Below are 15,761 nucleotides of genomic sequence, written 5' to 3'. Positions count from 1 at the left end.
ACTGTTTTGATTACTGTAGCTTTGTCCTAGAGTCTGAAGTCAGGTAGTATGGTTCCTCCAGTTCTGTTCTTTCCTCAGATTTAAACTGTCATTCTTCTTGAGGGCAGGAATTGCATCTTTTTCTTATTTGTATTTCCTATGCCTATGCATATTGCCCTTAAAATATTTATTAAGTAGGTTAATTTATTAATATGACTCAGACTAGAGGATGCCTCCAGAAGATTCTTTTTTTTTTTTTTTCCTTTCCTCTGTATTGACATTCTTTGGTTTGGGGGTCAAAGCCCTTTAACTGGGTATATGGGAGAATTACATTTTTGGCTAAAGATCTTAGTCATCTTTAACTATATAGTGTCCCCATCTCTTCTCCAGTCAGTCACCAAGTTCCATCCGTCTACCTCTCCAGTATCATATTCCTCTCCTCTCTGCTCTTATCCTGTTTTTGGTGTTCATAATTTCTCACCTGAACACCACCATAGGCCCTCAACTGGTTTCCCTGTCGCCTCACTTTAATCTATTCTCCACATTGCTATCAGAGCATTTTCTGCAACACAAATAGATCATGTTATTCCACCAAGTCCCCCAAACTCTCATTGGCTCATGGGCAACACCATAAGTACCCACTCCTCCACATGGTTTCCAAGCCCTGGCTGACTTATGGTCAATTAATCTGTGACAAAGGAGGCAAGAAGGTAACTTTTTTTTTTTTCAGTTTTTCTATTATAGTTGATTTACATTGTTCTGTCAATTTCTGCTGTAGAGCAAAGTGACCCAGCCTTACACACATATATATGCATATATATACACACACACACATTCTTTTTCTCACATTACTCTCCATCAAGTTCCATCACAAGTGACTAGATATAGTTCCCTGTGCTATACAGCAGGATCTCATTGCTTATCCACTCCAAGTGCAGTAGTTTGCATCTACTCACCCCAAACTCCCCATCCATCCCACTGACTCCCCTCCCCCCTCAGCAACCACAAGTATGTTCTCCAAGTCCATGAGTTTGTTTATTTTCTGCAGGAAGTTTCATTTGAAGAATGTAATATTTTTAGACTCACATTCTCTCCTGTGAAGCATTCCTAGCCCTCACCTGTTGGTCCTTACACCCTCATCCTACTGACACCTCTTTGCCTTTGCTCCTCTCCTTCCTTCAGCCTGGACTGTCCAGTTTCTCTCTTGAAATCTATCAAAGTCCTTCTACACTTGGAAGGCTCAGCTCAAAAGTCACTTGTCATCAGCTTTCCCATCTCATGCCATCAGAATTTCTCTTTCCTCTTTCCTCTGTGAGGGTGACACCCTTCCTCTATTTTCTAGCTTTTACTCAGCCTCAAATCACATCTGGTTATATATCTGCCAGCCTCCCTCACTGATCATTAGTTCCTAGTCAGTCCGAGCAAAGGCTCAATAAATGTTCACTGAGTGAATCAATCTTCCCCACAGCAAGTTCCCTCTTAGTCTGTCATATTCAAATTCCATTTGTGTTTTATATTTTAAGGTCAGTTTTATTATAATTTAAGGGTATAATAGAACATAAGAGATTGTATAAGAGCCTGAACAATGGTGTTTTCTACCTTCTGGCATACTCTTAAAATATATGAAAATAATATTATACCTAAGAATAAAAATATACCCAAGAATGAAAACAAATAAAAAGGGTATAAATAGTTTTAGATCATATTACTGCTTTCTCTTTGATTGTTGCCCTTGGTCCTTCCCAATTTAGGGGTGGTGAATGAAATGAGTTAGTGCTTTTTGTTGTGGAAATTGCTAGAAGCTCATTCAGAATCTTTCTCTCAGAATTACATCATCTAGAATGGCATGCTGGAACCTCATTTTATTTAGTTTAAATTTTTATTTATTTATTGATATATAGTTGATTTACAATGTTTTGTTAGTTTCAGGTGTACAGCAAGGTGATTCATATGTATATATTTCAGATTCTTTTCCCTTATAAGTTATTATAAAATATTGAGTATAGTTCCCTGTGCTAAACAGGAAGTCCTCGTTGGCTATTTAGTGTATATATTAGTATGTATTTGTTAATCCCAAACTCTTAATTTATATCTCCTACTCCCTTTCACCTTTGGTAACCATAAGTTTGCTTTCTATATTTGTGGGTCTATTTCTATTTTGTATAGAAGTTCATTTGTATCATTTTAAAGAGATTCCACTTATAAGCACTATCATGATATTTGTCTTAATATGATAATCTCTAGGTCCATCCATGTTGCTGCAAATGGCATTATTTCATTCTTTTTTTATAGCTGAGTAATATTCTATTTGGAATATCTTTTTAAATAGATGCCAGTATAAGAAAACAGATATTTTATTCTAATGGCATATGTCGCACTAGGTAATATATTTTTGCTGATATATACTTTCTATTTCTCTAAAACAAGACATTTTTGTAAAATGTTTTGAATCAAAATAAAACTTTTTTCCCCTTAATCTTATTTCACGTCAACATCTCTAGGGCATCATCAAGAGAGATGATGGGGAAGGCCAGAGGGGTAGAGGGCAATGTATTTGGTGTTTGTTAGATTAGATAATATGTAACTTATTATCTTCCACCCTATTTGGTGGGGTGGTGAGTGGAGGCAGTGAGGAGTGGTGGTGGAAAGAGTGTGGTATGATTCCTTATAGGTCCGTAGCTGCCTCTTTGTGTCCCACTCCCCCATGTTTTACTGATAATAACTAATTAAGCCAAGTAACAAAAACTAACACTATAAACCAACTATACTGTAATAAGAATAAAATAAAATTTAAAAAGAAATGTGTCTAAAACAAAAAAATAAAAGCAAACAGAATGCAAAAAAGTGAAATGTGTCTAAAGCAAACAAACTAAAAAAGCAAACAGAAGAATGTCAAAGAAAAAAAAGAAAACATGAAATGAGATCAGATGATTTGAATGGAGATAGTGCAGTTAGAGCCTGATTTTTGTTAAAATTTCATTTTTAGTTTTTTTCAGGAAAGAATGTTGACTTATTTTTATTGTTTTCAATTTTTTTTTAATGGCCAGTGGATGTATCTGGTTATGCCCTGCCAAGTGCTTCCCCCTTCGTCTGTCTCGCCATCCATTTCTTTTCCCCAGAACAATCACTTTTACTACTTTTTTGTTCTATTCTAGGGTTAGATATACATTTATAAGCAAAAAGTCAGGGTTGTTATACCCATTTGTGAAAAAAAAACTTTTGCCACAAATAGAAATATTCTTTATATATTAATATTAAGCCTTTGTTCCGTGTGTGTGTGTGTGTGTGTGTATATATGCGTGTGCACGCATGCGCACGTGTGTTTAATCCTGGAGATTTTTCCACTTTAATCTATGAAACAGCTGTCTAGCAGTTTCGCTTGTGGCTTAGCAGGTTAAGGACCTGACATTGCTTCTGTGAGGATGTGGGTTTGGTCCCTGGCCTCCATCTGTGGGTTAAAGATCTGGCATTGCTGCAAATTGTGGAATTGGTTGCAGATGTGCTTGGATCTGTTGTTGCCATGGCTGTGGCTGTGGCCTTCAGCTATGATTTGACCCCATGACCATGGAACTTCCATATGCTGCAGGTGCAGCTGTAAAAAAATAAAAATTTTAAAAATAAAATAGCTGTCTAATTCCAACTATTTCTGCCTATTTCACTGTATAATTCTAGCCAGATTTACTCTAACTAGTCCTTTATTGGACATTGGGGATGCTTCTAATCTCGTGTTATGATAAAAAGGGCTGCAATGAATGTCCTTGTATGTGTGTTATTTTCCACGTATGTGAGTATAGCCATGTGATAAATTCCTAAAAAGGAAAATTAATTACTCAGTCAAAAGGACATGTATTTTTTTTTTAAATTTTGGTAGACATTGCCAAATACTATTCTGCAGAAGTTGTACACATTCACATTCTCAACAGGAATTTATAATATTGCCTGTTTTCCTCTATGCTTCAAAGTTTAATCTTTCTGTTTGTTAACACACAGAGCTATGGTATATAATCAAATTATAAGAATACCATTAGGCCAAGTTGCATGGTCAGAAAAAGGTGGCTTTTTAAAATTTAAACTGTCATTTGAACATAGATGGGTAGAGAAAAATATATTCAAAGAAGAAAAATGGAAACTGCTTCCTTGATTTGCAGAAACATTTATTCCAAAGTAGCAGCCAATCCAAGTACCATTGTGTAGTAGATCCTCAATAAATTTGTTGAATGACTTCTGTGCCTCTACTGAGTTTTGCTAAATTCTCAGGGGTATAATAGGATGGGCTTATTTAAAGTCTCATAGTGGCAACAGGATCATATATTTAAATGGCATTTATCTCAGGGATTCATTTCAATATATGTACCTTAAAAAAATCATGTTCAATTGGCCATTTGGCTAATCACTTGCAGGTTCTATGGGAAAAATAAATACAGAATATACATGATTTAAGATAAACTTGTTCTTTTAAGTGGAATTCTAAATTGAGTTTGGAAAGCATTTAAAAGAAGAAAAAAAAAACACTAGTGTATCAGGGGTTTACTCTTGAGACTGTGTGGCTGACTGGGACTCCCTCCTATTGCCCAGCATCCCAAGAGAGTATTGTACTGTGATGAAGGGAGAATTACAAGAGACTATTCTTTACATTTTATATGGGCTCTTGAAATTATTTTTATTATGTAGTGTTTGATTCTGAAGCATTTAGGTAAAAATGATAGTAAAATTTCTTTGCTTTATTTACAGCAAAAAAAAAGTTTTTTTCTCACATGAGTGCCTATCTTTACTTTGGCTCCCTGTAGAAAACAAATGCTAAGTTCTTCACATAATAAAGAAATATTGACATTTAAAATTCATAGTGGTATATGCCATGGTTGTCTAAAGATGTGAATAATATTCTTAGGTTATACTTTTTATTCTGTTTTGAAAGCAATGCTTTTAAATGGGAAAGTATAATTTGAATCTAAACATCTGCCCTCAACCATCCATTTGGGACAGAGAAGCCAGAATAATTCTCTTTAAAAGGTCATTAAGTCCTATTCCTTCTCAATTCGAAACAGTCCAGTGATTTCCCATCCATTCAGAGCAGAATCCAAAGTCCTTCCTAAGATGATGGACTTATATCATCTCCCCTCTGGCTACCTGTCTGACTGCCTTTCTTACCCTTCTCTCTTCCTTCCTTCAGTTCCAGCCACGCAGCTCTCCTTGCTCTTCCTTAAACACACCAAAAATGCTCCCATCTCGAAGTCTTTATACAGTTGTTCCCTCTACCTGCTCTTTCCCCAGACCTCCTTCACTCTCATGTCTCATTTCACCACATGCGATCCTCTTCCCTGGGCCATCTAATACAGCTAACCTGCCCCACCATGGCATTCTCTATTATTTTCCTGGTATTACATTTTTCTTCACAGCATATGTGACAACCTGACTTTGTTTTGTTTCTTGCTATTTTTCCAATAACCAGCCCTGAAAATAGTACTTGCATAAATGAATGAAAGAATTTAGTCACTCATCTGATAACCTCTGAGATGACAACTATGGTGTAAATGTTTGTGTCCCTCTCAAGTACGTATGTTGAAATCCTAATGCCCAATGCGATGGTGTTAGGAGGCAGGGCCTTTGGGAGATAATTAGGTCACAAAGGTGGAGCCTTCATGATGTGGATGAGTGACCTTACCAAAGAGACCTCAGAGAGCTCCCCAGCACCTTCCACCAAGTGGGAACACAATGAGAAGGCATTATCTATGGACCAGGAAGCTCTCACGAAACACTGAATCTGCTGGCATTACAACCCTGGACTTCCTCGTCTTTAGGACTGTGAGAAATAAATTTTAAAAAATTTTCATTAGAGCATAGTTGATTTACAGTGTTGTGTCAGTTGCTGCTATACAGCATGGTGACCCAGTCATACATATACAAATGCATTCTTTTTCTCCTGTTATCCCCCATCATGGTCTATCCCAAGAGACTGGATATAGTTCCCTGTGCTATACAGAAATTTTTTTTCACAAGTCACTAAGTTTCTGGTATAGTTGACCCTCGAGCAACATGAGTTTTGATCTATGGGGGTTCACTTATAAGCCAGTTTTTCTCAGTTGTAAATACTGTAGTACTGCATGATCCCTGGTTGGTTGATTCCTCTGATGCAAAAACCTCTGATTCAGAAGAACTGCAGATACAGGGGACAGACTATGTGTTATACTCGGACTTGCAGCTGTGTGGAGGGTCAGATGCCTAACCACCATAGTGTTCAAGGGTCAACTGTATTATGTTAACAAACATCCTGAATAAACTAACATAGCTACTTTGGGGAGCACCTAATAATTTCTCCTGGGCTTCGGGGGTTCTGTAGGTCACTGGGATTTTGTGTGGCTTGGGAAATGATGGTCTAGACAGTGTAAAGGCAAGGTGACTGCCCACGGCTTTCTTGTCATTACTCAGCACATTACAGCTTTTCAAGCAATTATAAAAAGTAGTAGATAAGAAAGAGTATCATTGTTTGCTTATTTCTGCATGTAAGAACAGCATCCAAAAGCAATCGTTTTAGTAATAGAAAAGTTACTCAAAAGGAGTTTTGATTTAAAAATAAGCATATAGATTAAAAGGAAATTGGAAAGCTGAAAACAAGGAAAATTAACAAAACTAGTGACCCAGAAGGAACATAGTAATGCCATAATGGCTTATGAGATGTTAGCAACAATAAAGAGGATTAAAAAATGCAAAGCAGTTGGGTATGCGTGAAATGTATGAAAATAAAAAAATAACATGTCTTGTCAGATGCAAATGATACAGCTGGAGGAAATTTATCAGAGAGTTTTGTTTTTGGTGAACTCAGACATCCATTAATGCCTAAGGACAACCAGCATCATGGAATAAGAATTAGTAAATCAAAGCTTTAAGATCCTTACTCATTCTCCCAGTGTCAGAGTAGAGGTCTCCTAAAGACTTAGCATCAGGGGAAGGTTACCTGCTGAAACAGGTACAATAAAATTACTGGACTTAAACATCAGTACCAAACAAAAAATCAGTTCCTCAGTGTCCCAGGAGCCCAGGGAGTAATTCTGCTAGGTCCATCATGCCTCCCTTCAAAAATATTGTTTTTATATGCTGCTTACTTCGGTGATTTTTGAAGATGAGCTCTTTGTAAAAGGTTTTTTTTTTTTTTTTTGTCTTTTTGCCATTTCTTGGGCCACTCCAGCGGCATATGGAGGTTCCCAGGCTAGGGGTCGAATGGGAGCTGTAGCCACTGGCCTACGCCAGAGCCACAGCAACGCAAGATCCGAGCCGCGTCTGCAACCTACACCACAGCTTACGGCAACGCCGGATCATTAACCTACTCAGCAAGGTCAGGGATTGAACCTGCAACCTCATGGTTCCTAGTTGGACTCGTTAACCACTGCACCACGATGGGAACTCCTGTAAAAGGTTTTTAAACTTCTGTGACATCATTTTCAAAACTTCGACAGAGATGATGTTGGCATATATATTACACAATAAACTAAGATACTGTCATTCACATGCACATGCTTACGTATTTACCCAGAAGAATGATCAGAGAAATAAAACAGTACAAATATGCACACATACAGTCACTACCAAACACTATGTAATCTGTAGTTAAAAAATCTCATTTTTAAAAAATCTCATGGGTATGTCTTGCTTAAGGAACATGAAATATAAAACAGGGAGATGAAGTGAGTTTTGCATATGATCAGTATCTGGATTAGGAAAAACTGAATTTAAAAGTGATTTTACAAAAGATAAAATAGCTCTTTTTAGTTGTGTAGTAGCTGGAAAATATGTGCTTGAATCACATGAAAAGAAAATGAAGGCTTTTTATATTTTCTTGAAGTCTTAGAAAGAGGAGGATTTGCAGTTTATTCTTGGGATCTGCCCTCTGGGAAAGAACAAAGGTGCTCAATACATTTGATCGATTTAAATTAGATAAACAGATAACATGTTGGGATCACCCTTACCACAGGTGGCAGGGATCTTGTGTCTAATTTGACCATTGAATTGATGTTTATCACTCTCAGCCCAAAGTTATCCAGTTCATGTCTGTAAATCCCTGATGATGTGAATTCACTTCCACTCCTGTTGTGAGTTCTATGTCTCCGGAAATCTGATATGGAAACAGTACTCTCCCTGAGCTCCCCTGGAAGCCAGGCTCAGCACTTGCTCATATCCTTGAATAGCAGATCCAGTTCCACAAAGCCTTAGTGAGTGAAGTAGCTTGTACTGAACATGAACAGTGATGGTGGTGATTGGCACTGAAAAGCATTTACGTACATCACAGCAAAACTTAACTAAAGTCCTCATTCAACATCTTGGAGTTCCAAATCCCTTTCTAGATATCCTAACAACATTCTCTCTCTTCCCCCTCCCGCCCCCCATTCTCTGAAATTCCCTATAATTTTTATGGCGATTCAGCCCAGATTCTCAGCTGGGATCACTCTCTGAAAACTAAAGCCCTTCATCTGGAGGAACTCTCCTCATGAGAAGACCTTCTCTTGTTCCTTCACAGACATGATCTGGAAACAGCCAGTAGGTGGTAGTTTCCCTTTTCATCTCAGCTGATATATCAAAATACCCAAACCAAAAGAGACCCCTCTTATTTTGGTAGGGTGAGGGGGTGTTGCCAGGAGAAACGCATCTGTCGACAGGGGTACATGTTGGGCTCCTAAAAATACGTTTTTTTCCACATTACATGTAATTTGCCATATTAGGTAACTGAGTGCTCTAGAAAGAGTGCTTATATTTTAGTAAGTGCCTAACTTGGTCCTAAATGGTAATTAAAATTATAACAGCTTTATTGAGCTCTAATCACATCCCATAAAATTCACTCTTTGGAAGTACACAATTAAATAAATTTTTGGATTTCACAATCAGTGCTACTATCTAATTAAAAAACATTTTTATCATCCCCCAAAGAAACCTCTTACTCGTTAGCAGTCACTGCCACCTCTCCCCTGCCCTTGGTGACCACTGATCTACTCTCTGTCTCTATAGATTTGCCTATTCTGGACATTTTATATGATTGGAATCACATAGTGTTGTTATTTTGTGACTGGCTTATTTCAATTAGCATAATGTTTTTAAGTTTCATCCATGTTGCAGCATATACTTAATTCTTTTTTATGGCCAAATAATATTCTATCGTATGGTAATATCATATTTCATTTATCTGTTTATCAGTTGATAGCCATTTGGGTTATTTCTACTTTGGGGGTATTATAAATAATGCTGCTATAAACATTCGTGTACAAGTTATGGTCTGGCCAAATATTTTCATTTCTCATGGGTATATACCTAGGAATAGAATGCTAGGTTATATGGTAACTCTGTGTTTAAATTAAAAAAAAAATATTTATTTTAAAAAATTTTATTGGAATATAGTTGACTTAACAAAGTTGTGTTAATATAGCAAAGTAAATTATAATTATGTTATGCATATACCCATTCTTTTTCAGATTCTTTTCCATATAGTTTATTACACAGCATTGAGTAAATTTCCCTGTGCTATACAGCAGGTCCTTGTTGGCTATCTATTTTATATATAGTAGCAGGTACATAACAATCTAAACCCCTTTGGTAAGCATCAGTTAGTTTCAAAATCTTTGAGTTTCTGTTTTGTAAGTTCTATTGTATAATTTTTATTAGATACCACATATTAGTGATTTCATATGATATTTCTCTTTCTGACTTACCATGGACCTTCTAGGTTCATTCTCATTGCTGCAAATGGCATTATTTCATGCTTTTTATGGCTGAGTAATATTCCATTGTATATACGTACAATGTCATCTTTATTCAGTCTTCTGTTGATGGATATTTAGGTTGTTTCCATGTCTTGGCTGTTGTAAATAGTGCTGCCATGAACATTAGGTGGGTGTATCTTTTGAATTATGGTTTCCTCCGGACAGATGCCCAGGAGTGGCATTGCTAGATCATATGGTAGCTCTGTATTTAGTTTTTTAAAGAATCTCCATACCGTGTTCCATAGTGGTTGCACCAGCTTACATTCCCACTAGCAGTGTAGGAAGGTTCTCTTTTTTTCACACTCTCTCCAGCATTGTTTGTAGACTTTTTAATGGTGGCCATTCTGACTGGTGTGAGGTGATATCTCATTGTAGTTTTGATTTGCATTTCTCTAATAATTAGTGATGTTTAACATCCTTTCATGTGTTTTGACCATCTGTCTTCTTAGGAAAAATGTCTGTTTAGATCTTCTATTTTTTAATTTTTTTTAATATAAATCTGTATGAGATATCTGCATTTTTTTGGAGATTAAATCCCTTGCTTGTCGCTTCATTTGCAAAGGTTTTCTCCATTCTGTGGGTTGTTTTTTCATTTTTTTATGGTTTCCTCTGCCGTGCAAAAGTGTTTAACTTTAAATAGGTTTCATTTGTTTATTTATTTATTTACTTTTTTGCTTTGCTTTTTAGGGCTGTACGCATGCCATATGGAGGTTCCCAGGCTAGGGGTCGAATGGGAGCTGTAGCTGCCAGCCTACGCCACAGCCACACGGGATCAGAGCCATGTCTGGGACCTACACCACAGCTCAGGGCAATGCCAGATCCTTAACCCACTGAGCAAGGCCAGGGATCGAACCCACACCCTCATGGATCCTAGTCAGATTCTTTAACTGCTGAACCATGAAGGGAACTCCTGTTTGTTTTTATTTCCATTATTCTAGGAGGTAGATCAAAAAAGATGTTATGATTTATATCAAAGAGTGTTCTGCCTATGTTTTCCTCTATGAGTTTTATTGTATCCAGTATAACATTTAGATCTTTAATCCATTTTGAGTTTATTTTTGTGCATGTTGTTAGAGAGTGTTCTAATTTCATTCTTTTACAAATAGTGGTCCAGTTTTCCCAGCAGTACTTACTGAAGAGACTTTCTTTCCTCCATTGTATATTCCTGCCCCCTTTGTCATAGATTAGTTGAGCATAGGTATATGGATTTATTTCTGGGCTTTCTATACTGTTCCACTAATCTATATGTCTGTTTTTGTGCTGGCACCATACTGTTTTGATAACCGTAGCTTTGTAGTATAGCCTGGAGTCAGGGAGCCTGATTCCTCCAGCTCTATTTTCCTCCCTCCCTCCACCCATCCTTTCTTCCTTCCTTTGCTTTTTAGGACCACACCTATGGTATATGGAAATTCCCAGGGTAGGGGTTGAATCACAGCTGCAGCTGCCAGCCTACACCACAGCCACAGCAATGCAAGATCCAAGCCGTATATGCGATCTGCACCACATCTCATGGCAATGCCAGATCCTTAACCAACTGGATGAGGTCAGGGATTGAACCTGCATCCTCATGGATACTAGTCAGGTTTGTAACCCACTGAGCCACAACAAAAACTCCCTCCAGCTCTGTTTTTCTTTCTCTATGTTTAACTTTTGAGGAACTATTAAAGTGTTTTCCAAACTGGTCACTTTGTTTTAAATCCCCGGCAGCATGTATGAGTGGCCCAATTTTTCACACCCACAGTAATACTTGCTATTGTCTGTCTTGTTTATTATAGCCATTTTAGTGGGTGTGAAGTGGTTCCTTGATGTGCATTTACCTCATGGCCAGTGGGGTCAAACATCTTTTTAATGTGCTTATTCCCATTTATGTATCTTCTTTGGAGAAATGTCTATTCAAGTCATTTGTGCATTTAAAATTGGGTTGTCTTTTTATTGTTGAGTTGTAAGAGTTATTTTAATATTCTGAGCACCAGCTCCTTATAAGATATATGATTTGCAAACACGTTTTCCCATCTGTAGGTTGTCCTAAGAGTGAATTATGTTTAGGCAACATTTGAGTTATTCATGGGTTAAAGCTTGGTATGGATATCATCCAAACCGGTTGCCTCTTTCCTGGATTTATTTCCAATTTGGAAAAATCATTGGGCACTGTGTCCCATAAAAAGGGTGCAGAGAAGAAGGAAAAAACAACTATTTAGCAGAGAGTATGTGCTCAATTAACTCTGGCAAATGAATGAATGAAATTTATCTTTTTCCTAGTTCCCACAGCTACTCTGACTTGTGAGTTTTTCTGCTGGATTTTCAGGGCAATGACATTTACTTCAAGGCTTGAAGGCCCCCAGAGAGTGCTGGGAAGTATTGGAAAGGCGTACCTGTTTCCATGTATATGCTCTAAGCTATCGCCTCCACATTAAATGCACTAGAGCTGCACACTCATCTGCGAGTCTACAGATTTTTTTTCATGATGAAAAGCAATTTCATGCTCTGCTCTTTCCGTCTGAGACTTACTAACTTCAGACAGTGATGAAACAAATGTTACTTTGTGTTTTTGTCAGTTGAATGTTGACACTATAGTCTTTTCCATGGTCCTGGGAATTTCTATACCAATTACATTCCGGACACTTGTTGGGAGGGGCACTTGGGGATTTCATTGACTTCAATGCCCTTGATCCATGAGTGGTTCCCTCAGTGAGGCTGACCAGACAAAATCCTAGGAGTAGATGGATTTTAAGCTGTGAGAGAGGAAGCCACAGCTGCCTGCCAGTCGGACCAGCTGAATCCGCTCAGGAGACCTTGTGGAGGAGATGGGCCCAGCCAGGCAGCCAGCGTTTCTATATCACTCACAGGGTCTATCAAGGTCACTTTGCAACTGATGTTTGACAAAAATCCCTCAGACTCCCAGGAGGAATCAGAGCAATTCAAAAATGGGGAGAATCAAAGTAATTCCAGATGGGATTGCAGTTTAGAACTCCGAAATCAAAGAAGGCATAAGTATGAAGGAAACAGGCTGGGAGAAGGAAGAAGAGAGGGAGGCAAGCCCCTTCTTTTTTTATTGTTGTTTTTTTTTTGTTTTTTTTTTTCTTCTTTGGCCATACCCTTGGCATATGGAAGTTCCTGGGCCAGGGAGGTAATCTGAGCCACAGCTGCAACCTATGCAGATTCTTAACCCACTGCATTGCAGCGGGCACTTTAGCAAGCCACTTTTTTTGGTAACTTTACACTGGTGGAGCTGGCTGGCCTGCTAGTGTTATTCAGCTCAGTTACTATGCATTGTATGCACTCAAGCGATTGTGCGCATCATGCCTATGACACACTTACTGATGTGCGGGTACCCGCCAGCTAGTGAAACAGGACGCATAGTTATAAGCATGCAAAATGGTCCCATCTGAGAGATGGAAAATAGAGAATTAAAAAAAAAATTAGTGGTCTCAGGGAATTAGTATGAATAACTTTGCTGTCTCAGTCCAGGTTGAAGAAAACCACTTCTAAATTTAAACAGCCATAAATAGTACCACTTTATAGTATTTAGGCAATGCTTTTCCTTCTCCCTTAAGTGCAAACACTTTTAAGGTTACCTTATGGCTCATCTCACAACACTGTCCTGAATTTGGAAAGAGAGTTTCACAAACACTTGACCTGAGGCTCAGAGGTGGGTTGACTGTTCTGGAAGGTGGGGGAGAAGGGTTGGGTCGCTGAGATTTAGACCCCTGTATGTAGCTAGGACTGGATCAGGCATTAAACCTATGGAAAGTCCTTTAGCTCCTATAGGAATGCCATGGGGTGGCTATTACTGTTATTTAATTTGGTAGATTGAAGAAAACCACCCAAATCATTGTGCTAATAATGGTGGAATCAAACCATATCTGTCATATTCTAGAGCCATATTCTTTCTGCTCCAATCAGATTCTGATTTGCCAACTCTAACTGATTAAGGAGGTTGCCTGGAGGGTTATGTGAGAGTCAGTCCTCACGTGGTTATTCTGTCTGACGTTGGAGGGGATGCGAGGAGAGGCATCTGATACAGAACCCAAGTGTCATCAAAGGAGGGATTCTGGGATGAGCCTCATTAGAAACTCACAAATGACTTTCTGTTACAGAACAGTCTAAACTTTGAGGGTGCTAAGGAAGGATGCTGAGAAAGGGCAGCATGTTGGTAACTTCTACCTTCACACCCCATCCCTGCTGTTGCCAAGTATGATACTAGTGAAGGAAATCAGAATATGTCACCCCTAAAATCTGCCTCTTTGACATAAAAAATATCTCGAGCTGAAGGGAATGGAGCAGCAGCAGCAAACGGAGGAAAAGCTCCCTATACCCTCCCTTTTTCTGCCTAAAGACAGGACATAAATTCTCCTTTTAGTGAAGACAGACTCTTAGCCCAGAGGCAGCACCAGAGGACCTGCAAAGTTGCATTACTTCCCTCTCATATATTTACCTTCCCACAGTTTGCTGCCCTTGGAAGCCTAAAACTGCTTCCATTTGTCTTGCCATTTCTCTACAAACTCACTGCCCTTTGTCAAAGCAGCTGTAGAGCTGGAGTTCTAAGTTGCCACTTTGAGGTACTTTTTTTTTTTGTCTTTTTGCCTTTTCTAGGGCAGCACCCGCGGCATATGGAGGTTCCCAGGCTAGGGGTCCAATAGGAGCTGTAGCTGCCAGCCTACACCACAGCCACAGCAATGCAGGATCCGAGCCTTGTCTGCAACCTGCACCACACCTCATGGCAACGCCGGATCCTTAACCCCCTGAGTGAGGCCAGGGATCAAACCCGCAACCCCATGGTTCCTAGTTGGATTCGTTAACCACTGCGCCACGGTGGGAACTCCCACTTTGAGTAAATTTTCATGCGCTTTCTCCCATGTGATGGGCACTGTACACATTAATAAGCTGTTTTGCTCTCATTACTCTGTCTTTCTGTGTAAGAGCCCCAGCTCAAAACCCAAGTGGTAACTTGTTGCCTCTACACTAGCTGTAGCTAATTTTATGTTTCTCTCTTTTTCTTTAGCTACCTCCATTCTTCTTTATTTTTCAATAAGAGTTTCCTCCCTTAAAATGACATCATCTCCTTGCCTGAAGTGTATGTATCATGAAACATGTAAGGTAGTGGTAATATATTTGCCATGTGAGTGGCCCGTCAGTATATGACGGGCAGGTTGGTAGATTTCAGACAAGGATTTGCAGCTTTGATCATCTCAGACAGATGAAGGGAGCATCAGTGTTCCTCTCAGTGAAAGGATGAATACATTTGACTAGATTTATACCACAAACCACAGTTCCTATTTTACTTTCTAAATGACAAATATTACTTAGTTTTCTGCTTTTACATGTGTGTTTAAATTTTCGTATTTCAGAATTGGGCTGACATTTAATTCTTGATACTTATGCATTTTTATAAAAATGCTTTCATGTTCTTGTGTGAATTATAGCTACAATGTATAACCTATGAGCTTTCACATAAAGACATCAGTCTTACATTGCATCCCAACTGGCTCATCATTTTTTGCCTTTTTGTTTTTTTTAGAGTTGCACCCACAGCACATGGAGGTTCCCAAGCTAGGGGTCGAATTGGAGCTACAGCTACTGGCCTACACCACAGCCACAGCCACGTCAGATCTGAGCCAAGTCTTTGACCTACACCACAGGTCATGGCAACACCAGATCCTTAACCCACTGAGTGAGACCAGGGCTCAAACCTGTGTCCTCATGGATACTAGTCAGATTCATTTCTGCTGAGCCATGATGGGAAGTCTGGGTTCATAATTTGTGAGAGTGAAAGCTGTTAATACCTTTGGATCCAAATCTCAACTAGTCCCCAGCTTACCGCACCATTTCACCCTCCAGTTACGATTGGCATCTACTCCATGGCAGCGAAACCTTGAGTTCCTTGACCTTGTTTTTCTCCAGAATCGATCCTGGATGAATTAAGAAAATAGGTGCAGAAAAAAATGCTTGAGGTTATTGCCATGCATTTTAGTGGCTCAATCAGTGAATGAATCACAGTACTGAGGGAACAGTTCCTCTGGGAATAGACAAGTCCAGGGA

The 15,761-nt window shown here is 38.8% G+C and overlaps 1 protein-coding gene across 3 annotated transcripts in view; it reads right to left on the bottom strand.

Annotated features, from left to right (window-relative positions):
• CPA6 (carboxypeptidase A6) overlaps positions 1-15,761 on the bottom strand; it is a 248,588-nt gene that overhangs the window by 21,553 nt on the left and 211,274 nt on the right. For all 3 annotated transcript variants that reach the window (XM_047783795.1, XM_047783798.1, XM_047783797.1), the window contains exon 8: positions 15,541-15,631. In XM_047783795.1, coding sequence (XP_047639751.1) covers positions 15,541-15,631 — 91 coding nt within the window. The remainder of the gene's footprint in view (positions 1-15,540; positions 15,632-15,761) is intronic.

The sequence above is a fragment of the Phacochoerus africanus genome, chromosome 6, assembly GCF_016906955.1.
Source record: "Phacochoerus africanus isolate WHEZ1 chromosome 6, ROS_Pafr_v1, whole genome shotgun sequence".
Classification (NCBI taxonomy): domain Eukaryota; kingdom Metazoa; phylum Chordata; class Mammalia; order Artiodactyla; family Suidae; genus Phacochoerus; species Phacochoerus africanus.
Note: the sequence above shows the minus strand (reverse complement) of the source record. Positions and strands in the feature narration are given on the sequence as shown.